General features: G+C 40.9%; 2 protein-coding genes across 6 annotated transcripts in view; one reads left to right on the forward strand and one right to left on the reverse strand.

The window, feature by feature from the left end:
• The window catches only part of LUZP2 (leucine zipper protein 2), a 474,590-nt gene that overhangs the window by 17,132 nt on the left and 433,476 nt on the right, over positions 1–23,982 (forward strand). The gene's annotated exons all lie outside the window — the stretch shown is intronic.
• LOC113915080 (U1 small nuclear ribonucleoprotein A-like) lies at positions 21,946–23,063 on the reverse strand. Its single transcript, XM_027580795.2, has one exon. It carries the CDS (start codon positions 22,989–22,991, stop codon positions 22,143–22,145), a length of 849 nt encoding a protein of 282 aa, XP_027436596.2. The 5' UTR covers positions 22,992–23,063; the 3' UTR covers positions 21,946–22,142.

The following is a 23,982-nucleotide window of genomic DNA, read 5'->3' on the forward strand; positions in this document are numbered from 1 at the left end:
CTTGCCTGTATTAGGATGGGGAATACTGATCTCTGAGGGTATGGGTGGCCCACAAAGTCCTCAAAGTTAAGTTTCTATCTCCTTAAAAGAAGGATAGTGTTCGAATGCCTCAAGCAGGGGAGATAACATAGGGAGTCCATGTTCTGGGAAGTTGACAGGATATTAATTCAGTTCAACATCCAACATTCTGGCTTGTAGAAGAAGCAATATAGTGTAATGGAATTTAGAGGCTGTGGAGGATCTTCCTGGTGCCCGGCACAGCTTCTCATCACAAGGAATTCCCCTTTTTACCAGTTGCTGTTTTGGCTGCCAATGGCTAACAAACACTTATCCCCACAAAAATTACGTTGAGCACAAGGAGATCCTTCTCCCAGTCCTGAGTTTTATTCACCCTGTCATTCAGCAACACTTTCTCACATTTCTAATGTCCCCTAGTAGGGTTCCTCCCCCTGTCCCTGGTGTTATGTATTTTCTCCCCCATCTCCCCAACTCTCCTATGTCTATTTTGGCTTCCTCCCACCACAGGGTAGTATGCACCCTCTCTTTCATGAACCCCCTGTCCCCCGTCTCTCACCCCCACAGTTAACAACCGTGTGTCTGACTGACATACAGGTAAAAACAGAATGGCCCCTGCCTCAAGGTAGGTGTGTCTCTGTGGTACAACGGTGCTCAGAGCGCTCCTAGGGACCAGGTGAAACTAATCTCCTGCTGGGACCACTTCTGTGCTGAATATTTTTTGTCTTGTTTTCTTTTTTTTTTAAAGATTTTATTTATTTATTTGATGGAGAGAGAGACAGCGAGAGAGGGAACACAAGCAGGGGGAGTGGTAGAGGGAGAAGCAGGCTCTCTGCTGAGCAGGGAGCCTGATGCGGGGCTCGATCCCAGGACCCTGGGATCATGACCCAAGCCGAAGGCAGAGGCTTAACGACTGAGCCACCCAGGCTCCCCTTTGTCTTGTTTTCTTTTCACCTTTTGAAAATATTTACTCATCCAGGGAAATCAATGACAAAGAAGGCCTCTCTTAGGCTTTACTTTTAGGAAAACTGACCTGATACAGATTGAGACATTTGGGTTTTGAATCCCAGTCTTTCACATTACCATTAACTTATGAAACTAAATATAAAACCTAAAGCTATTTCCATAGAATGTGAGTAGGTCTTATGGAATATGAAATTCTGTGACCACACAAGGTGGAATAAGCTCTGTGATGTAATCCATGCTCAAAAGCTGTGTTTGTTGGTTTTTTTTTTTTTTTCCTTTTTCCAGGTTTGATAATTTCTTGTTGCCATATATATGTTGTTTTTCTCCTATCATCCTTCCTAACACAAAATGCAGTTTATAAAACTCATGTTTTCTGTGTTCTAAATTGAAACATGTCAATGAAATCTTATTTGAAAAAGGCATTTGCCTATCCAAGCAATTATTATGAAAGGTTAAAAATACTCCCTACTATCTTTTATGTGAGAAGTTCAACCTATTTCTTCAATTTCATGTTTTTTTCTTACATATCTAAACAGTGACTCCAAAAAATCAACCATTTCATTGAGGGCATCAGTCACATTGCTTGCATAGTTTTAATTATTTGAGCCAATTTCTACTATTTATTTTCTTAAAAATCCATTTAAGAAGGTTGACTTTATCAGATGATGTAATTAAAAGAAAATTTAATCTTATTGAAGTATGATTTTTGTTGCTGCTCAAGGTTATTTTCATGTTGCGTCTGAAGAAAGAAAAATCTTTTATGTGTCTAACAATTATGGTGTATAGAGGTTCTTCTTAATTATATTGAAGTCCTGCCTTTTTATCACTGAGAAAATAATTTTTCTACAATAAAGTAACAATTTCCCTCATCATTTGGTTTTTAAAATGATACATTCCAGGAATTAGTTTTGAAATGTGCGCTACTTAACACTATCTAGTATGGTTCTACTGACATGGGAAATAAAATGGATGTGTTGTAGGGAGACGAATCTTTGAGATGGAGGGACTAAAGGGCCTTTAATTCATCCTACTTTATTAATGAATTTTTTTAAAGATTTATTTATTTGAGAGAGAGAGAATGAGAGAGAGCACTAGAGGGAAGAGGGTCAGAGGGAGAAGCAGACCCCCCCGCTGAGCAGGGAGCCCGATGTGGGACTCGATCCCGGGACTCTGGGATCATGACCTGAGCCGAAGGCAGTCACCCAACCAACTGAGCCACCCAGGCGCCCTTAATGAATATTTTTTTAAAAAAATAGAGAACAATTAGTACTTATGTGTTAGATATTGCCTCGTTAATCTATTTTTGCCTAATTGAGTTAATTTATTACATATGATGTATAGATGAGCAGACTAAGGCTCAGATAAGTTAAGAGACTTGCTTCTTTTAGTCAGTGGTGGAGCCAGAATTCAAGTCCAGGGTTGGATGTTTGAACTAAAGCCTAAGCTTTTTATCACTTTAGCCAGACCATTAAAGTCCTTTGATTATTTTGAAGAAAAAAAATGATATATGTATTTTCCCCTTATCACATTCTGTATCTACACTTTGGCCTAACACAAAATAATGACAATCTGAAGGCATATTATCTTTTCTATAAATATTCAGGGAGAAATCAGAATTTATTTAATTTTAGTGTGGGTTTGAACACCTGTCTTTATCTCTCTTTACCTCTGTCCGTTTTTCCTTCCCATTTTCTCTCTCCTGATGATCAACTCTGGCAAGAGGAGCTTCGTTCTTCCCCAAACCCAACTAATTTTATTGAGTAAGAATTTCAGTAGGCAAGTAGGTTCTTAGATTTAGGTGTTTAGGATAATTCAGGGGGTATTCTAAGGGACAGAAGATTATAGTTGCAGAAGCAAGAGATACTTGACCTCAAGAAGGTGTACGACGGCATGACAGCCTGAGTAGGAGTGGTGTACAGCCTCTTCCTCCTGGAAGCAAATCTAAGAGAACCTGCTTCAAGTTTTTAAAGGACACATTTACTGAGTGTCCCTAATACAGTTGTGGACTTGTTAAGTTGGTGATTGAAACATCAGAAGATGATAGTGGATCTTAGTGCACATTTATTGAGTTGTTTGTTCTCTTAGTATTTCCACTGCTTGTTCCTAGCTCAAAGCTGGTTGGTAAACAGAGAATGGCTTCCTAAACTAGTTTGCTCTCAGTCATTTCATTCTCTTTTCTGAAGTCTTGCTTTGTATTTTGACTACAGTTGTTCTTCAGACAATTTAAGGGCTGGTAATAGCACTCCTCAGATGCTCTGGTAACTTTATTCTGAATGAGTCTTGAGTTTTGAAGAGTCTGTTCTTCGTTGAAGAATACAGTCTGCCATCTGGGAGAATCTAAGTAGTGGAATATAGGTTTAGGGAGAAAGACAAAGGTTTGAATAAAAGATTTTTTTTCAAGGTTTTATTGTTTTCTATAGTTACAACACTTTGTATTTAATTCTATTAAAAACAAAATTGAAGAAAGGAAAGGTGACATTTCCAGAATTAGGATTGGATTGTGAACATATTAGAAGAACAGGCCTATTCCTTTTCCCTCTAAAACTATACCTGTGAAAAGTCCTTGGGAAAGATGTTTTGCATCAGCTTCAGTGAGGCAGTTCTGCACATGTACTGAAATTTATTGTCTTCTCATGTCTCATTTGTTTTTTTGGGGGGGAGGAGGAGAATTTCATTTATTTATTTATTGTTACACGAGGAATTATACTTCAAATTTAGTAAAGTACTGCTATCTTAATATAGTTGATTTATAATATGTACTTTCTAAAAAATTAAAAACAAAACACTGCATTTTTTTCAAGAAAATATTTTGGTTTATTTTTCACTTGTTAGCCTAATCACGAGGAAATTTTTCATTTCAGCCAAGCTTTAGACATGACAACATTGACGGCATAGGCCTGGAATATATCTTCACTCCTCTCTACTATCCACATATAACAACAAGAACAAAAGAACTCGGTGTCAGGCAGTTATAAAGGCTTTACTTCTATCTTACTTACATTCTTTGGTTTCATTAGTTTGCTAGAGTTATTTTCTGATTTCAGAAGCTTCATAGTTATGTGACTATAAAGTGGCATAATAGTGCACAAAATCCCTAACGTGTGTAGGTTCTTGAATTTTGGAGAATTTAAAGGGGAGGATTTTGGAGATTTTACTCTCAAAAGGGGAAGTCTTGTGGAAAGAGAGCTATGAAAATGCAATGGGCTTATTACCAACAGAATTAAATGAACCACACAAAGTTGCTATCTATTCTAAAACTCACTAGTGTATGACCAAAAGGTGTGCTTGAAAATGGAACTGTTATCCCTGTGAAGGGAAAGCAGAATTGAAAAATGATGGAAATGAATATTTGTGTCTGTGATTGCATTTGAACATCACTTTGAAGCACTCTCTGCCATAGAAATCAGGTGTGATTTTTTTGTGGGTTTTCTGACCATGGAAAGTATACATACATAGTATATGCATAATTTAAAAAAAATGAGGTCGCAAGATTATTGAGCTCGCATGCAAGATCTTGGTGTATATATTTAAATCTCACTAAGTTGCTGAATAATAGTTAATGGAACTATTATGGGAAGGGGATTGAAAAACATGGCATTGTCTCCCACTCACATTCTTCTGTGTTCAGTTATCCTCTTTGGGCGGGGAGATGGGGCACATTGCAGCATGGGCCACCATAAATTCCCCTTACACAAGAACTAAAACCTGGGCTGGACTGGATTTAGGAAATTTAAATCTTGCAGTTAGTCCCTACGGATGCCATTGAAAGACTGGAAACCTAATTTTTGTCAGCATTCCTCAAAACAAACCAGCAGAGAAGATAATTCATATTAGTTAAACCTGTAAGAGCTTGAAATGTAATCTGAAGTTCCAGTGTTGTCACTGAGGAGAAATTAACATCCAGTGGTGATAGATGCCTGTGTTTTCCAGTCACTGCCTTACCCCTCTGTAGGGAAATACTTCTGGATGACCAAGTTGTGATCAGGTCATAATGACAGTAGTAGCAGCTGTTATGTGCTATTGAAAAAAAGTGTCATGGGTCTTAGCCCTGTGCTAAGCTCTTCACATATTTTATTCTCTTACAACCTCATAGCATAGGTTCTTTGATCACTGTCATTTTACAGATGAGGAGACAAAACCTCGGGAAGTCCAGGATTTGCACAAACTGCAAAGTCTAGGTAGATTTAGATACATGTCTGTCTTTCAGCAGGCGGGTTAAGAGCCTGGGCTTTTTACCACAATCTAGGTGAGATTTAAGTGAAAGTAGAAGAGGGACGGTCCCAAGGAATGAATCCTCTAAGATACACTATGACTCCCTCGCCCGTCCAGTTCTAGGAGGAACATCAGTAGAGTGGCTGGTTAGTCACGTTATATTTCTCCTTGGGCCAGTGAAACTGCCTTTTTTTTTCTTTTGCCCAGCCTTGAGACTGAATAATTGCTGTGTTTTCTAGCTTAGTCATACTTCTAGGTCTATGTAGTCTTGTGTTCCTGATATTATGTTTAAATCTCTCTGAACGAGTGTTCTGTATACCTTACCCTCTTATTCATAATCACCTGTTACCTACAGTAGGTACTTGAGTGGACTTCCCCAGGCCATCCCAGAGGAAACTCTGTACCTCTTCTTCAGGGCAGATAGCGCTGCTGTCTCCTCCATGGTTGGGTCAGGGTGGCTCTTAATATCACAACTGTACCATTATTTGTTGGACTCAAATCTTGCACAAGAATGATTTTAAAAGAATAATCTAGACTGCATATGCTTAAGTATTTCTGCTTAGAGAGTTTGATCTGGTCTAATTTGAGAGAGGGAGAATCTGTCTTTAGTAGTATGCAATTATTTTTTTCGAATATCGAACCTACACCCCGTAAAATCAAGATCCTCTCTCAGATTCTATCTTTTATCGTCCTGGACTCCAACAAAATAATACTCCTACACTTCCCAAGGCTTGTTTTGAATAGTTTGGGATGTGGCCCAAGATAATGACCTCTTTTTTCAAAACTTTGTATTTCAACCAAAACGTGCTAATACATTTACTTGTGCTTGAGTGTCATTTAGAAATAATGGCTTAGTAAGCCAACCCTTAACAAGAAAACAAGTAATAGAGTTACATTTTGGTAACAGTCCTCTGAAGGGATAAGCACTTGCCAGAGTGGTTGTGCTATAAATCCCGGACATTGCAGCAGATCACATGTGCAGGCCTACCTCCAGAACAAAATTCTCTCCCTACAACCAGGAAAATAATCTTTTGAGTATTCGTGACACATGTGAAAAAGAGAAACTTGCTAAGATACTTAGAGGAAGTTTAAATCCATTTGTATCTAAAAAGTATCAGAAAATGGAATCTGTTGTGAAAAAAAATTAAACTTTGTGTTAACAGTATGAAGTAAGCTTTATTATTATGGTGGGTGTTAAAACTTCATGGCAAAAGCAGTGATCTCATAAGTAGCATTTTATAAGTTGTCTTTTTTTCTCTTCTAGTTTTTCCTTAAGAGTTTGTGGGGGCCACTGGTTTTCCACTAGTAGTAAGGTCTTTGGAACATAGAAGTTACTCAAATTTTGGGGGGGTTCGAGGACTGAGAATCAATTTGCTGGTCAGTACTGTAGGTTCACAGATGAATTGGCCAGCAATCCTGTATTTTAAAAACACAGTCTAAAGTGTTTTGAACTCTCATCTTAAGGTTTTGTTTCTAAAGTTGCATTATATCATCAACTATATTCTCCCTAAAGATTGCTAGAATTTCAGGTCCTTAAACTGATATCTAACTTGGGTTTTATGGCAAACACAGTACCAAGGTTTTCCAGGATTGTAGTTAAGATCAGATCATGGAGAGACTGGTACGTTCTACACCACAGTCAGCCATTGGTGTCCATGGGACACTGTTGAAAGTAGACTATGTTTTTAATCCACTAGATATGTTTCTTTACTTAAATATCTCTGTGAATGTTCATTGCCATTTGCCCTAACCTTTTAAGAAAACAGACTGTTGTACGACAATATAATTATACTTGAGGACATCAGAAGAATAAAAAAGCCAAGCGAACAGTCTTTGTGTCAGTGTTTTATAGGGGGAAAAAAAAAAAGCATAGCATTTTGATGCTGAAGATGGGAAACTTGGTTATGAGCTTTGTAGACGTATACATACTTTATGAATCAATTTGTCATTGCCCACCTTCTCACATAGTAATGAGAGAACTTTCATGGAAATCCTAACATTTAGTTTAATTAAGAAGAAATACATTTGGAATTACAAGTTTAATAACTCTAGTTCCAGTGAAGCACATCACAATGAGAAAGCACCTGCTTTGCAATTCAAAACAGATGGTGTCTTTCTTTTTCTATTCAGATTTCCCTTTTGGAAATGCTACATCCATTGAATACCAGTAGAGCTATGATTTCAAGACTTTTTCCTTTTTTTTATATAATTTTTTATTGTTATGTTAATCACCATACATTACATCATTAGTTTTTGATGTAGTGTTCCATGATTCATTGTTTGTGCATAACACCCAGTGCTCCACGCAGAATGTGCTCTCTTTAATACCCGTCACCAGGCTAACCCACCCCCCCACGCCCCTCCCCTCTAGAACCTTCAGTTTGTTTTTCAGAGTCCATCGTCTCTCATGGTTCATCTCCCCTTCCAACTTACTCTCCTTCATTCTTCCCCTCCTGCTATCTTCTTTTTTTTTTTCTTAACATATATTGCATTATTTGTTTCAGAAGTACAGATCTGTGATTCATCAGTCTTGTACAATCCACAGCGCTCACCATAGCACATACCCTCCGCATGTCTATCACCCAGCCACCCCATCCCTCCCACCACCCCACCACTCCAGCAACCCTCAGTTTGTTTCCTGAGATTAAGAATTCCTCATATCAGTGAGGTCATATGATACATGTCTTTCTCTGATTGACTTATTTCACTCAGCATAACACCCTCCAGTTCCATCCACGTCGTTGCAAATGGCAAGATCTCATTCCTTTTGATGGCTGCATAATATTCCATTGTGTATATATACCACCTCTTCTTTATACATTCATCTGTCGATGGCCATCTTGGATCTTTCCACAGTTTGGCTATTGTGGACATTGCTGCTCTAAACATTGGGGTGCACATACCCCTTCGGATCCCTACATTTGTATCTTTGTGGTAAATACCCAGTAGTGCAATTGCTGGATCGTATGGTAGCTCTATTTTCAACTGTTTGAGGAACCTCCATACTGTTTTCCAGAGTGGTTGCACCAGCTTGCATTCCCACCAACAGTGTAGGAGGGTTCCCCTTTCTCCGCATCCCCGCCAACATCTGTCGTTTCCCGACTTGTTAATTTTAGCCATTCTTACTGGTGTGAGGTGGTATCTCATTGAGGTTTTGATTTGGATTTCCCTGATGCCGAGCAATGTTGAGCACTTTTTCATGTGTCCGTTGGCCATTTGGAGGTCTTCTTTGGAAAAATGTCTGTTCATGTTTCTTCATTGGATTATTTGTTCTTTGGGTGTTGAGTTTGATAAGTTCTTTATAGATTTTGGATACTAGCCCTTTATCTGATATGTCATTTGCAAATATTTTCTCCCATTCTGTTGGTTATCTTTTGGTTTTGTGGACTGTTTCTTTTGCTGTGCAAAAGCTTTTTATCTTGATGAAGTCCCAATAGTTCATTTTTGCCCTTGCTTCCCTTGCCTTTGGCAATGTTTCTAGGAAGAAGTTGCTGCGGCTGAGGTCGAAGAGGTTGCTGCCTGTGTTCTCCTTTAGGATTTGATGGACTCCTGTCTCACGTTTAGGTTTTTCAACCATTTGGAGTCTATTTTTGTGTGTGGTGTAAGGAAATGGTCCAGTTTCATTCTTCTGCATGTGGCTGTCCAGTTTTCCCAACACCATTTGTGGAAGAGACTGTCTTTTTTCCATTGGACATTCTTTCCTGCTTTGTCAAAGATGAGTTGACCATAGAGTTGAGGGTCCATTTCTGGGCTCTCTGTTCTGTTCCATTGATCTATGTGTCTGTTTTTGTGCCAGTACCATACTGTCTTGATGATGACAGCTTTGTAATAGAGCTGGAAGTCCGGAATTGGGATGCCACCAGCTTTGCTTTTCTTTTTCAATATTCCTCTGGCTATTCGGGGTCTCTTCTGATTCCATACAAATTTTAGGATTATTTGTTCCATTTCTTTGAAAAAAGTGGATGGTATTTTGATGGGGATTGCATTGAATGTGTAGATTGCTCCAGGTAGCATTGACATCTTCACAGTGTTTGTTCTTCCAATCCATGAGAATGGAACATTTTTCCATTTCTTTGTGTCTTCTTCAATTTCTTTCATGAGTATATTATAGTTTTCTGAGTACAGATCCTTTGCCTCTTTGGTTAAATTTATTCCTAGGTATCTTATGGTTTTGGGTGCAATTGTAAATGGGATCGACTCCTTGATTTGTCTCTCTTCTGTCTTGTTGTTGGTGTATAGGAATGTCACCGATTTCTGTGCATTGATTTTATATCCTGCCACTTTACTGAATTCCTGTATGAGTTCTAGCAGTTTTGGGGTGGAGTCTTTTGGGTTTTCCACATAAAGTATCATATCATCTGCAAAGAGTGAGAGTTTGACTTCTTCTTTGCCGATTTGGATGCCTTTGATTTCTTTTTGTTGTCTGATTGCTGTGGCTAGGACTTCTAACACTATGTTGAATAGCAGTGGTGAGAGTGGACATCCCTGCCGCGTGCCTGACCTTAGGGGAAAAGCTCTCAGCCTTTCCCCATTGAGAATGATATTTGCTGTAGGTTTTTCATAGATGGCTTTTATGATATTGAGGTATGTACCCTCTATCCCTATACTCTGAAGAGTTTTGATCAGGAAAGGATGCTGTACTTTGTCAAATGCTTTTTCTGCATCTATTGAGAGGATCATATGATTCTTGTTCTTTCTTTTGTTAATGTATTGTATCATGTTGATTGATTTGCGGATGTTGAACCAACCTTGCAGCCCAGGGATAAATCCCACTTGGTCGTGGTGAGTAAGCCTTTTAATGTACTGTTGGATCCTATTGGCTAGTATTTTGGTGAGAATTTCTGCATCCATGTTCATCAAGGATATTAGTCTGTAATTCTCTTTTTTGATGGGGTCTTTGTCTGGTTTGGGGATCAAGGTAATGGTGGCCTCATAAAATGAGTTTGCAAGTTTTCCTTCCATTTCTATGTTTTGGAACAGTTTCAGGAGAATAGGTATTAATTCTTCTTTAAATGTTTGATAGAATTCCCCTGGGAAGACTTCTGGCCCTGGGCTTTTGTTTCTTGGGAGATTTTTGATGAGTGCTTCAATTTCTTTAGTGGCTATAGGTCTGTTCAGGTTTTCTATTTCTTCCTGGTTCAATTTGGTAGTTGATACATCTCTAGGAATGCACCCATTTCTTCCATGTTATCTAATTTGCTGGCATAGAGTTGCTCATAATATGTTCTTAGAATTGTTTGTATTTCTTGGGTGTTGGTTGTGATCTCTCCTGTTTCATTCATAATTTTGTTGATTTGGGTCATTTCTCTTTTCTTTTTGATAAGTCTGGCCAGGGGTTTCTCAATCTTGTTACTTCTTTCAAAGAACCAGCTCCTAGTTTTGTTGATCTGTTCTATTGTTCTTTTGGTTTCTATTGCATTGATTTCTGCTCTGATCTCTATTATTTCTCTTCTCCTGCTGGGTTTAGGCTTTATTTGCTGTTTTTTCTCTAGCTCCTTTAAGTGTAGGGTTAGGTTGTGTATTTGAGACCTTTCTTGTTTCTTGAGAAAGGCTTGTATTGCCATATACTTTCCTCTCAGGACTGCCTTTGCTGTATCCCAGAGATTTTGAACAGTTGTGTTTTCCTTTTCATTGGTTTCCATGATTTTTTTTAATCTTCTTTAATTTCCTGGTTGACCCATTCATTCTTCAGTGGGATGCTCTTTAGCCACCATGTATTTGAGTTCTTTCCGACTTTCCTCTTGTGATTGAGTTCTAGTTTCAAAGCATTGTGGTCTGAAAATATGCACGGAATAATCCTAATCTTTTGGTACTGGTTGAGACTTGATTTGTGACCTAGGATGTGATCAATTCTGGTGAATGTTCCATGGGCACTGGAGAAGAATGTGTATTCTGTTGCATTGGGTTGGAATGTTCTGAATATGTCTGTAAAGTCCATTTGGTCCAGTGTTTCATTTAAAGTCTTTATTTCCTTGTTGATCTTTTGCTTAGATGATCTGTCCATTTCAGTCAGGGGGGTGTTAACGTCCCCCACTATTATTGTATTGTTGTCAATGTGTTTCTTTGCTTTTGTTATTAATTGCCTTATATAATTGACTGCTCCCATGTTAGGGGCATAGATATTTACAATTGTTAGATCTCCTTGTTGGATAGACCCTTTAAGTAGGATATAGTGTCCTTCTTCATCTCTTATTACAGTCTTTGTTTTAAAATCTAATTTGTCTGATATAAGGATTGCCACCCCAGCTTTCTTTTGGTGTCCATTAGCATGATAAATGGTTTTCCACACCCTCACTTTCAATCTGGGGGTGTCTTTGGGTCTGAAATGAGTCTCTTGCAGACAGCATATGGATGGGTCTTGTTTCTTAATCCAATCTGATAGCCTGTGTCTTTTGATTGGGGCATTTAGCCCATTTACTTTCAGGGTAACTATTGAAAGGTATGAATTTAGTGCCATTGTATTGCCTGTAAGGTGACTGTTACTTTATATTGTCTGTGTTTCTTTCTGATCTATGCTGCTTTATAGGCTCTCTTTTGGCTTAGAGGACCCCTTTCAATATTTCTTGGAGGGCTGATTTCATGTTTGCAAATTCCTTTAGTTCTTTTTTGTCCTGGAAGCTTTTTATCTCTCCTTCTATTTTCAATGACAGCCTAGCTGGATATAGTATTCTTGGCTGCATATTTTTCTCGTTTAGTGCTCTGAAGATATCATGCCAGTCCTTTCTGGCCTGCCAGGTCTCTGTGGATAGGTCTGTTGCCAATCTAATGTTTCTACCATTGTAGGTTACATATCTCTTCTCCCGAGCTGCTTTCAGGATTTTCTCTTTGTCTCTGAGACTCGTAAGTTTTACTATTAGATGTTGGGGTGTTGACCTATTTTTATTGATTTTGAGAGGGGTTCTCTGTGCCTCCTGGATTTTGATGCCTGTTTCCTTCCCCAATTTAGGGAAGTTCTCTGCTATTATTTGCTCCAATATACCTTCTGCCCCTCTCTCTCTTTCTTCTTCTTCTGGGATCCCAATTACTCTAATGTTGTTTCGTCTTATCGTATCGCTTATCTCTTGAATTTGCCCTCGTGATCCTGTAGTTGTTTCTCTCTCTTTTTCTCAGCCTCTTTATTTTCCATCATTTGGTCTTCTATATCGCTGATTCTCTCTTCTGCCTCAATTATCCTAGGAGTTAGTGCCCCCATTTTTTTTTTTTTTTATTTTTTAATTTTTATTGTTATGTTAATCACCATATATTACATCATTAGTTTTTGGTGCAGTGTTCCATGATTCATTGTTTGTTCATAACACCCAGTGCTCCATGCAGAACGTGCCCTCCTCAATACCCATCACCAGGCTAACCCATCCCCCTACCCCCCTCCCCTCTAGAACCCTCAGTTTCTTTTTCAGAGTCCATCATCTCTCATGGTTCGTCTCCCCCTCTGACATACTCCCCTTTTCTTCCTCTTCTGTTATCTTCTTCTTTTTCTTTTTTCTTAAAATATGTTGCGTTATTTGTTTCAGAAGTACAGATCTGTGATTCAACAGTCTTGCACAATTCACAGCGCTCACCGTAGCACATACCCTCCCCAATATCTATCACCCAGCCACCCCATCCCTCCCACCCCCGACCACTCCAGTAACACTCAGTTTGTTTCCTGAGATTAAGAATTCCTCATATCAGTGAGGTCATGTGATACATGTCTTTCTCTGATTGACTTATTTCACTCAGCATAACACCCTCCAGTTCCATCCACGTCGTTGCAAATGGCAAGATCTCATTCCTTTTGATGGCTGCATAATATTCCATTGTGTATATATACCACATCTTCTTTATCCATTCATCTGTCGATGGGCATCTTGGCTCTTTCCACAGTTTGGCTATGGTGGACATTGCTGCTATAAACATTGGGGTACACGTACCCCTTCGGGTCCCTACATTTGTATCTTTGTGGTAAATACCCAGTAGTGCTATTGCTGGATCGAACGGTAGCTCTAATTTCAACTGTTTGAGGAACCTCCATACTGTTTTCCAGAGGGGTCGCACCAGCTTGCATTCCCACCAACAGTGTAGGAGGGTTCCCCTTTCTCCACATCCCCGCCAACATCTGTCGTTCCCTGACTTGTTAATTTTAGCCATTCTGACGGGTGTGAGGTGGTATCTCATGGAGGTTTTGATTTGGATTTCCCTGATGCCAAGCGATGTTGAGCACTTTTTCATGTGCCTGTTGGCCATTTGGATGTCTTCTTTGGAGAAATGTCTGTTCATGTCTTCTGCCCATTTCTTGATTGGATTATTTGTTCTTTGGGTGTTGAGTTTGATAAGTTCTTTATAGATTTTGGATACTAGCCCTTTATCTGATATGTCATTTGCAAATATTTTCTCCCATTCTGTCGGTTGTCTTTTGGTTTTGTGGACTGTTTCTTTTGCTGTGCAGAAGCTTTTTATCTTGATGAAATCCCAATAGTTCATTTTTGCCCTGGCTTCCCGTGCCTTTGGCGATGTTTCTAGGAAGAAGTTGCTGCGGCTAAGGTCGAAAAGGTTGCTACCTGTGTTCTCCTTTAGGATTTGGATGGACTCCTGTCTCACGTTTAGGTCTTTCAACCATTTGGAGTCTATTTTTGTGTGTGGTGTAAGGAAATGGTCCAGTTTCATTCTTCTGCATGTGGCTGTCCAATTTTCCCAACACCATTTGTTGAAGAGACTGTCTTTTTGCCATTGGACATTCTTTCCTGCTTTGTCAAAAATAAGTTGACCATAGAGTTGAGGGTCCATTTCTGGGCTCTCAATTCTGTTCCATTGATCTATGTGTCTGTTTTTGTGCCAGTACCATACTGTCTTGATGATGACAGCTTTGTAATAGAGCTGGAAGTCCGGAATTGTGATGCCGCCAGCTTTGCTTTTCTTTTTCAGTATTCCTCTGGCTATTCTGGGTCTCTTCTGGTTCCATACAAATTTTAGGATTATTTGTTCCATTTCTTTGAAAAAAGTGGATGGTATTTTGATGGGGATTGCATTGAATGTGTAGATTGCTCTAGGTAGCATTGACATCTTCACAATGTTGATTCTCCCAATCCATGAGCATGGAACGTTTTTCCATTTCTTTGTGTCTTCTTCAATTTCTTTCCTCAGTATTTTATAGTTTTCTGAGTACAGATCCTTTGCCTCTATGGTTAGATTTATTCCTAGGTATCTAATGGTTTTGGGTGCAGTTGTAAATGGGATCGACTCCTTGATTTGTCTCTCTTCTGTCTTGTTGTTGGTGTATAGGAATGCCACTGATTTCTGTGCATTGATTTTATATCCTGCTACTTTACTGAATTCCTGTATGAGTTCTAGCAGTTTTGGGGTGGAGTCTTTTGGGTTTTCCACATACAGTATCATATCATCTGCAAAGAGTGAGAGTTTGACTTCCTCTTTGCCGATTTGGATGCCTTTGATTTCTTTTTGTTGTCTGATTGCTGTGGCTAGGACTTCTAATACTATGTTGAATAGCAGTGGTGAGAGTGGACATCCCTGCCGCGTTCCTGACCTTAGGGGAAAAGCTCTCAGCCTTTCCCCATTGAGAATGATATTCGCTGTAGGTTTTTCGTAGATGGCTTTTATGATATTGAGGTATGTACCCTCTATCCCTATACTCTGAAGAGTTTTGATCAAGAAAGGATGTTGTACTTTGTCAAATGCTTTTTCTGCATCTATTGAGAGGATCATATGATTCTTGTTCTTTCTTTTGTTAATGTATTGTATCACGTTGATTGATTTGCGGATGTTGAACCAGCCTTGCAGCCCAGGGATAAATCCCACTTGGTCGTGGTGAATAATCCTTTTAATGTACTGTTGGATCCTATTGGCTAGTATTTTGGTGAGAATTTTTGCATCCATGTTCATCAAGGATATTGGTCTGTAATTCTCTTTTTTGATGGGGTCTTTGTCTGGTTTTGGGATCAAGGTAATGCTGGCCTCATAAAATGAGTTTGGAAGTTTCCCTTCCATTTCTATTTTTTGGAACAGTTTCAGGAGAATAGGTATTAATTCTTCTTGAAATGTCTGATAGAATTCCCCTGGGAAGCCATCTGGCCCTGGGCTTTTGTTTCTTGGGAGATTTTTTATGACTGTTTCAATTTCCTTAGTGGTTATAGGTCTGTTCAGGTTTTCTATTTCTTCCTGGTTCAATTTTGGTAGTTGATACTTCTCTAGGAATGCACCCATTTCTTCCAGGTTATCTAATTTGCTGGCATAGAGTTGCTCATAATATGTTCTTATAATTGTTTGTATTTCTTTGGTGTTGCTTGTGATCTCTCCTCTTTCATTCATGATTTTGTTGATTTGGGTCATTTCTCTTTTCTTTTTGATCAGTCTGGCCAGGGGTTTATCAATCTTGTTAATTCTTTCAAAGAACCAGCTCCTAGTTTCGTTGATCTGTTCTACTGTTCTTTTGGTTTCTAGTTCATTGATTTCTGCTCTGATCTTTATGATTTCTCTTCTCCTGCTGGGTTAAGGCTTTCTTTGTTGTTCTTTCTCCAGCTCCTTTAGGTGTAGGGTTAGGTTGTGTATTTGAGACCTTTCTTGTTTCTTGAGAAAGGCTTGTATTGCTACATACTTTCCTCTCAGGACTGCCTTTGCTGTATCCCAAAGATTTTGAACAGTTGTGTTTTCATTTTCATTGGTTTCCATGAATTTTTTTAATTCTTCTTTAATTTCTTGGTTGACCCATTCATTCTTTAGTAGGATGCTCTTTAGCCTCCATGTATTTGAGTTCTTTCCAACTTTCCTCTTGTGGTTGAGTTCTAGTTTCAAAGCATTGTGGTCTGAAAATATGCAGGGAATGATCCCAATCTTTTGGTACCGATTGAGACCTGATTTGTGACCTAGGATGTGATCAATTCTGGAGAATGTTCCATGGGCACTAGAGAAGAATGTGTATTCCGTTGCTTTGGGATGGAATGTTCTGAATATGTCTGTGAAGTCCATTTGGTCCAGTGTGTCATTTAAAGTCTTTATTTCCTTGTTGATCTTTTGCTTAGATGATCTGTCCATTTCAGTCAGGGGGGTGTTAAAGTCCCCCACTATTATTGTATTGTTGTCAATGTGTTTCTTTGCTTTTGTTATTAATTGCCTTATATAATTGGCTGCTCCCATGTTAGGGGCATAGATATTTACAATTGTTAGATCTTCTTGTTGGATAGACCCTTTAAGTAGGATATAGTGTCCTTCCTCATCTCTTATTACAGTCTTTGTTTTAAAATCTAGTTTGTCTGATATAAGGATTGCCACCCCAGCTTTCTTTTGGTGTCCATTAGCATGGTAAATGGTTTTCCACCCCCTCACTTTCAATCTGGGGGTGTCTTTGGGTGTAAAATGAGTCTCTTGCAGACAGCATATGGATGGGTCTTGTTTTTTAATCCAATCTGATAGCCTGTGTCTTTTGATTGGGGCATTGAGCCCATTTACATTCAGGGTAACTATTGAAAGGTATGAATTTAGTGCCATTGTATTACCTGTAAGGTGACTGTTAACTGTCTGTTGTCTGTGTTCGTTTCTGCTCTTTGCTGCTTTTAGGTTCTCTCTTTGCTTAGAGGACCCCTCTCAATATTTCTTGGAGGGCTGGTTTCGTGTTTGCAAATTCCTTTAGTTTTTGTTTGTTCTGGAAGCTTTTTATCTCTCCTTCTATTTTCAATGATAGCCTAGCTGGATATAGCATTCTTGGCTGCATATTTTTCTCGTTTAGTGCTCTGAAGATATCTTGCCAGTCCTTTCTGGCCTGCCAGGTCTCTGTGGATAGGTCTGTTGCCAATCTAATGTTTCTACCATTGTAGGTTACATATCTCTTCTCCCGAGCTGCTTTCAGGATTTTCTCTTTGTCTCTGAGACTCGTAAGTTTTACTATTAGATGTCGGGGTGTTGACCTATTTTTATTGATTTTGAGAGGGGTTCTCTGTGCCTCCTGGATTTTGATGCCTGTTTCCTTCCTCACATTAGGGAAGTTCTCTGCTATAATTTGCTCCAATATACCTTCTGCCCCTCTCTCTCTGTCTTCTTCTTCTTCTGGGATCCCAATTATTCTAATGTTGTTTCGTCTTATCGTATCACTTATCTCTCGAATTCTGCCCTCGTGATCCTGTAGTTGTTTCTCTCTCTTTTTCTCAGCCTCTTTATTTTCCATCATTTGGTCTTCTATATCGCTGATTCTCTCTTCTGCCTCATTTATCCTAGCATTCAGTGCCCCCATTTTTGATTGCACCTCATCAATAGCCTTTTTGATTTCGATTTGGTTAGATTTTAGTTCTTTTATTTCTCCAGAAAGGGTTTCTCTAATAACTTCCACGCTTTTTTCAAGCCCAGCTAGTATCTTTAAAGTCATGATTCTGAACTCTAGGTCTGACATCGTACTAATGTCCCTATTGAGTAGGTCCCTGGCAGACGGTACTACCTCTTGTTCTTTTTGCTGAGGTGATTTCTTTCGTCTTGTCATTTTGTCCAGAGGAGAATAGATGAATGAGAGAACAAAAGGCTAACAGGTTTACAACGTCCCCAGCAAATATAGTGTATACAAATCAGAAAAGACCTGAAACCAGGGGAAAGGAAAGGGAAAGAAAGAAAAAAGAAAGAGAAAAAGAAAAAAAAAGAAAAAAAGATAAAAACAAAAACAAAACAATTCAAAAAAGGCAGAATATGATCAAATATGATCAGGCTAGTGCATAGATCAGTGCCACACACTAGATTTTGGGCGTATTTTGGTCTGTTAGAAAAAAGTGCCTCCTAAAATTTTAAAGGAAGAAAGACATATATGTACAAAATAAGGGTTGATACAATGAAGGGATGGAAGATGACTGTAAAGATGAAAATTATAAAAGATTTTATAAAAGGACTTGGTAAGATAAGTTGTTTGAAAAAAGAAAGAAGATTTAAGGAAAAAAAAAAAGGAAAAAGGGAGAGAATGTGATCAGGCAGGAGACTAGAACAAAGCCATACACTAGTGGTTTAGGGTATATTTTGATCTGTTAGAAGAAACTGTACCTCAAAATTTTAAAGAGAGAACAACTTATATATATATGCCAAAAACAAGGATAACTACTATGAAGGGATAAAATATGACTCTAAAAATGAAAAAAAAATAAAAAATGTTTTTTTTTTTAAAAAAAGGGATTTATAAGATGTTGGTTGAAAAAGGGAAAAAGAAAAATAAAAAAAGTCAACAAAAATTAACTTTGATGAAATAATGAATCATGGTAAAAAAAAAAAAAAAAAAAAAAAGAAGCCATGAACCTATGTGCAGTATTCCCCTAGCGCTGGAGTTCTCCTATTCTCCTTGATCGATCAACTTGGTCTTGGCTTGCTGGCTGTTTGTGCTGATCTTCTGGGGGAGGGGCCTGTTGCTGTGGTTTCCAAATGTCTTTGCCGGAGGCGGAATTGCCCCGCCCTTGTCGGTCCGGGCTAAGGAAGCTGCTCCAGTTTGCTCTCAGGAGCTTTTGTTCCCTGCAAGCTCTCGGTACAGCTTTGGAGGACCAGGGCGAAAATGGCGGCCTCCCAGTCTCCGCCCGGAGGAGCCGAGAACTCGGGGCCCCACTCCTCAGTGCGCCCCCAGAGAAAAGCAGTCACTCCCGTGTCCCCGGTCTCTGGCCGCACTCCGTGTTCACCCGGCCTGTGATCAAGCGTTGCTATCTCTGGCACCCGACCCCGCTCGGAGTCTCCAAACCCAGCAGATCCATGCAGTGCGTTCCCGCACCGCTCCTCCCCGGGAAGGAAGGGGAGTCTCCCCGGATCTGCTGCTTGTTGGGTCCCTGCTGGGGGAGCCGTGCCCCGACTGGGCCGCAGATCACAGTTTGTGGCAACCCAGAGCTGAGAGCCCGCGACTCTGCTCCGTCTCTGCAGCCGGCTTCCCCGCTCCGATACCTGGGAGCTCTGCCGCACTCAGGCACCCCCGGTCTCTCTGTGACCCCAAGGGTCCTGAGACCACACTGTCCCGGGAGGATTCCACCCCCCGCTTAGCCACTGCAGCGACGTCCCTCCGCCGAGCCAACTTTTAAAAGGTCCGATTTTGTGCTCCGCGGCTCTAGCACTTGCCAGAAGCGGCCGGCGGAGGCCCCTCCCCCGCCGTCTATCCTCCCGAATATCGCCTCGGATTCACTTCTCCGCACGCCCTACCTTCCAGTAAGTGGTCGCTTCTCTGTTCAGAGAGTTGTTGCTACTCTCCTGTTCGATCTCCTGTTGAGTTCGTAGATGTTCAGAATGGTTTGATCCCTATTCAGCTGAATTCCTGAGACCAGACAAAATCTAGGTCTCCTACTCCTCCGCCATCTTGCTCCGCCCCTAGTGCCCCCATTTTTGATTGCACCTCATGAATAGCCTTTTTGATTTCGACTTGGTTAGATTTTAGTTCTTTTATTTCTCCAGAAAGGGTTTCTCTAATAATTTCCACACTTTTTTCAAGCCCAGCTAGTATCTTTAAAAGTCATGATTCTGAACTCTAGGTCCGACATCGTAGTAATGTCAGTATTGAGTGGGTCCCTGGCAGATGGTACTACCTCTTGTTGTTTTTGCTGAGGTGATTTTTTTCATCTTGTCATTTTGTCCAGAGGAGAATAGATGAATGAGAGAACAGAATGCTCACAGGTTAACAACGTCTCCAGCAAATATACTCTATACAAATCATAAAAGACCTGAAACCAGGGAACAAGAAAGGGAAAGAAAGAAGAAAGAGGAAAAAAAAAAAAAAAAAGGAAAAAGAAAAAGATAAAAACAAACAAAAACAGAACAAAACAAAACAAAAAAAACAGAATATGTCAGATATGATCAGGCTAGTGCATAGATCAGTGCCACACACTAGATTTTGGGAGTATTTTGGTCTGTTGGAAGAAAGTGCCTGCTAAAATTTTAAAGGAAGAAAGACTTATATATGTACAAAATAAGGGTTGATACAATGAAGGGATGGAAGATGACTGTAAGGATGAAAATTATAAAAGATTTTATAAAAGGAATTGATAAGTTGTTTTTTAAAAAGAAGAAGATTTAAAAAAAGAAAAAAGAAAAAAAAAGGGAGAGAATGTGATCAGGCAGACTAGAACAAAGCCATACACTAGTGATTTAGGGTATATTTTGATCTGTTAGAAGAAACTGTATCTCAAAATTTTAAAGAGAGAACGACTTATATATGTATGCCAAAAATAAGGGTAACTACTATGAAGGGATAAAAATATGACTCTAAAAATGAAAAATAAAAAATGTTTTTTTAAAAAAGGGATTGATAAGATGTTGGTTGAAAAAGGGAAAAAGAAAAATTCAAAAAAAAAACAGGTAAAAAATATTTACTTTGAAAAACTAATGAATTGTGGTAAAAAAGCCATGAATTCTATGTGCAGTATTCCCCTAGCGCTGGAGTTCTCCCGTTCTCCTTGATCGGTAAATTTGGTCTTGGCTTGCTGGCTGTTCGTGCTGATCTTCTGGGGGAGGGGCCTGTTGCCGTGGTTCCCAAATGTCTTTGCCGGAGGCTGAATTGCCCCGCCCTTGTCGGTCCGGGCTAAGCAAGCTGCTCCGGTTTGCTCTCAGGAGCTTTTGTTCCCTGGAAGCTCTCCCTACAGCTTTGGAGGACCAGGATGAAAATGGTGGCCTCCTAATCTCTGCCCGGAGGAGCCGAGAACTCGGGGCCCCACTCCTCAGTGCGCCCCCAGAGAAAAGCAGTCACTCCTGACTACCCGGTCTCCGGCTGCACTCCGTGCTCACCCGGCCTGTGACCGAGCATTTCTATGTCTGGCACCCGACCCCGTGTGGAGTCTCCAAACACCGTAGATCCCTGCAGTGTGCTCCTGCACCGCTCCTCCCGGGGGAGGAAGGGGAGTCTCCCCAGCTCTGCCGCTTGTTGGGTCCCTGCTGGAAGAGCAGCGGTCCGAGTGGGCCGCGGATCACAGTTTATGGCAACCCGGAGCTGAGAGCCCGTGCCTCGGCTCCATTTCTGCAGCCGGCTTCCCCGCTCCGATACCTGGGAGCTCTGCTACACTCAGACACCCCCGGTCTTTCTGTGACCCCGAGGGTTCTGAGACCACACTGTCCCACGAGGGTTCCACCCCCCGCTTAGCCACTGGAGCATCGTCCCTCAGTGGAGCCGAGTTCTCAAAGTTCTGATTTTGTGCTCCGCGGCTCTATCACTTGCCAAAAGCGGTCGACGGAGGCCCCCTCCCCCGCCGTCTATCCTCCCGAATATCGCCTCAGATTCACTTCTCTGCACGTCCTACCTTCCAGAAAGTGGTCGCTTTTCTGTTCAGAGTGTTGTTACTATTCTTATCTTCAATCTCCTGTTCAGTTTGTAGGTGTTCAGAATTGTTTGATCCCTATTCAGCTGAATTCCTGAGACCAGACAAAATCCAGGTCTCCTACTCCTCCGCCATCTTGCTCCCGTTTCTCCTGATTTCAAGACTTCTATGTCATGAAACATGTTTCTGGAGGAATGTTGTTAGAAATACAATTTACATGCATGTTTCCTTTGACCACTGGTTTGTAACCACCACCAAATGAAATACTAGAAATTGATTTTTTTAAAGATTTTATTTATCTATTTGAGACAGAGAGAGAGAGAATGAGAGAGAGCACATGAGAGGGGGAAGGGTCAGAGGGAGAAGCAGACTCCCTGCTGAGCAGGGAGTCCGATGTGGGACTCGATCCTGGGACTCCAGGATCATGACCTGACCTGAAGGCAGTCGCTTAACTGACTGAGCCACCCAGGCACCCCTCATTTTATTTTATTTATTTATTTTTTTTTCCTAAAAAAAAACCATTTTAATTCCAACCTAACAGCGCCAGGTGCAATGTCTGGGGACAGACTCTGGGTACAATGCTGTGTCGCGACCACTCACTCACACACGGCTCTGAGAAGGCCCCCAAGGGGGACTTACCTTCAGGGGGTTGAGCCAAGGGGGGGAAGGGGTGGCCCCAGAACAGGGGGCAGGGGCAGGCAGGGGGAAAAGGTGCTACTTCTTGGCAAAGGAGATCTTCATGGCATTGTTCTGGGTGATCTTGAAGCCCTGCAGTGCGTCACGAGCAGCCCCTGCCTGTACCTCATTGTCAAACTCCACAAAGGCAATGTCGTGCCGCCCAGGGACCAGTCGGACCTCCTTGAGGCCAGGGAACTGGTTGAAAAGCATGGACAGCATGAGCTCGTTGGTCTCCTCGGGCAAGTTGGTGAGGAATAAGATGTGATTTGGTGGATTTTCTGAAAGAGGCTGAGCAGGGGGCATCTGCCCCGGCATAAGCTGCTGCGGGGGCATGGCCCCTGGCAGGATCTGGCCAGGAGCCAGGCCTGGAGGTGGGATCATGCCAGGAGGCGGCATGTAGGGAGGCTGGCCAGGCATGTGGTGCATGATGCGGGGTGCCTGGGTCATCGGGGGCATGCCCGGGACAGGCCCCTGGACAGTCCCCACCACGGGGGCGGCTGCCCCACCCTGTACGGCCTTCTTGGCCGCTGGAGTCTCCTGGCTCTTGGGGTTCCTCTTCTCCCGCTTACGGTCCCGCTCCACGAAGGTGCCCTTCATCTTGGCAATGATATCCGAGTCAGTCTTGGCATACTGAATGCGCATGGGCTTGTCGTAGAAGGGGAAACCCTGCATGGAGCACAGGGCATTGGTGGCGCTGCTGACCTCCTTGAAAATGACAAACGCCTGGCCCCTCATCTTCAGGCTTCGGGAAACCAGGATATCCAGGATCTGGCCAAACTGGGAGAAGATGGCGTAGAGGGACTTCTTCAGCTCATCCTTCTTGATCTTCTCGTTGAGATTGGTGATATAAATAGTGTGGTTGGGGCGGGTCTCGGGAACTGCCATGGAGAGAGATGCCGAGGTAGAGCAACAGAGCCACAGCTCCCACAAGAGCTGCCTCCTACGTTTCTGAGAGTCGACTACCCCTGATTTTATTTTTTAATGGAAGAAATTAGACTCTGCAAAGGAACCTTTTTTGAGTAGTTTAATATTTGGCAATAATTGGACCAAAGTTTTTCTAATAGATACAAATAGCTGATTTTATGAGGAGGTTATATTATCTATGGAGAAAACATTAAAGAAAGTGCTATTACAAATAAAAAGCTAGAGAACCAACTTGTTCATGATGGTTTCACAATAGGGTACATACCCTTTACTATCTCATAACAGAACTTGTAACAATTTGTGTCAGAAGATAGTAAATATTTTTTAAGACTATTTATTTATTTGACAGAGAGAGACATAGCGAGAGAGGGAACACAAGCAGGGGGAGTGGGAGAGGGAGAAGCAAACTTCCCGCAGAGCAGGGAGCCCGATGCAGGGCTTGATCCCAGGACCCTAGGATCATGACCTGAGCCGAAGGCAGACAATTAACGACTGAGCCACCCAGGCACCCCGAGAAGACAGTAAATATTAATTGGCATATTCACATGCTTTTATTAACCTAATTCTAAAAATTAAGTCTTTTTCTCATACTGTGGTTTTTTTTTTCTGTACCTCCCTAAAAGAAGAGAAAACCCACTTTCATTCATCTAACTATATAATACAAAGCTATGAATATAGCTGTGGAGATTGTTAAGTGCATCTGTAAGCAAATTCTGTATGTGTGAGCAAGGTAGAGGCTCTCTATGTGTGAACAAGGTAGAGGCTCTTCAGTCTGGATATCTTCTGAAGGCAAGACCTCAGTCTTAGGCTTCTTCATGTTCTGCGTAACTCATTGTCAAAAGCTTGGCCCATGTGCTGAATAAATATGTGACATGATAAATTGTCACATTGTCTACATTTGAAGTGATATTTAAATCTTATTCCCAATTCTAAAGTATTTTTATTTTTGCTT

The sequence above is a fragment of the Zalophus californianus genome, chromosome 11 (genome assembly GCF_009762305.2).
Source record: "Zalophus californianus isolate mZalCal1 chromosome 11, mZalCal1.pri.v2, whole genome shotgun sequence".
NCBI classification, from domain to species: Eukaryota; Metazoa; Chordata; class Mammalia; order Carnivora; family Otariidae; genus Zalophus; species Zalophus californianus.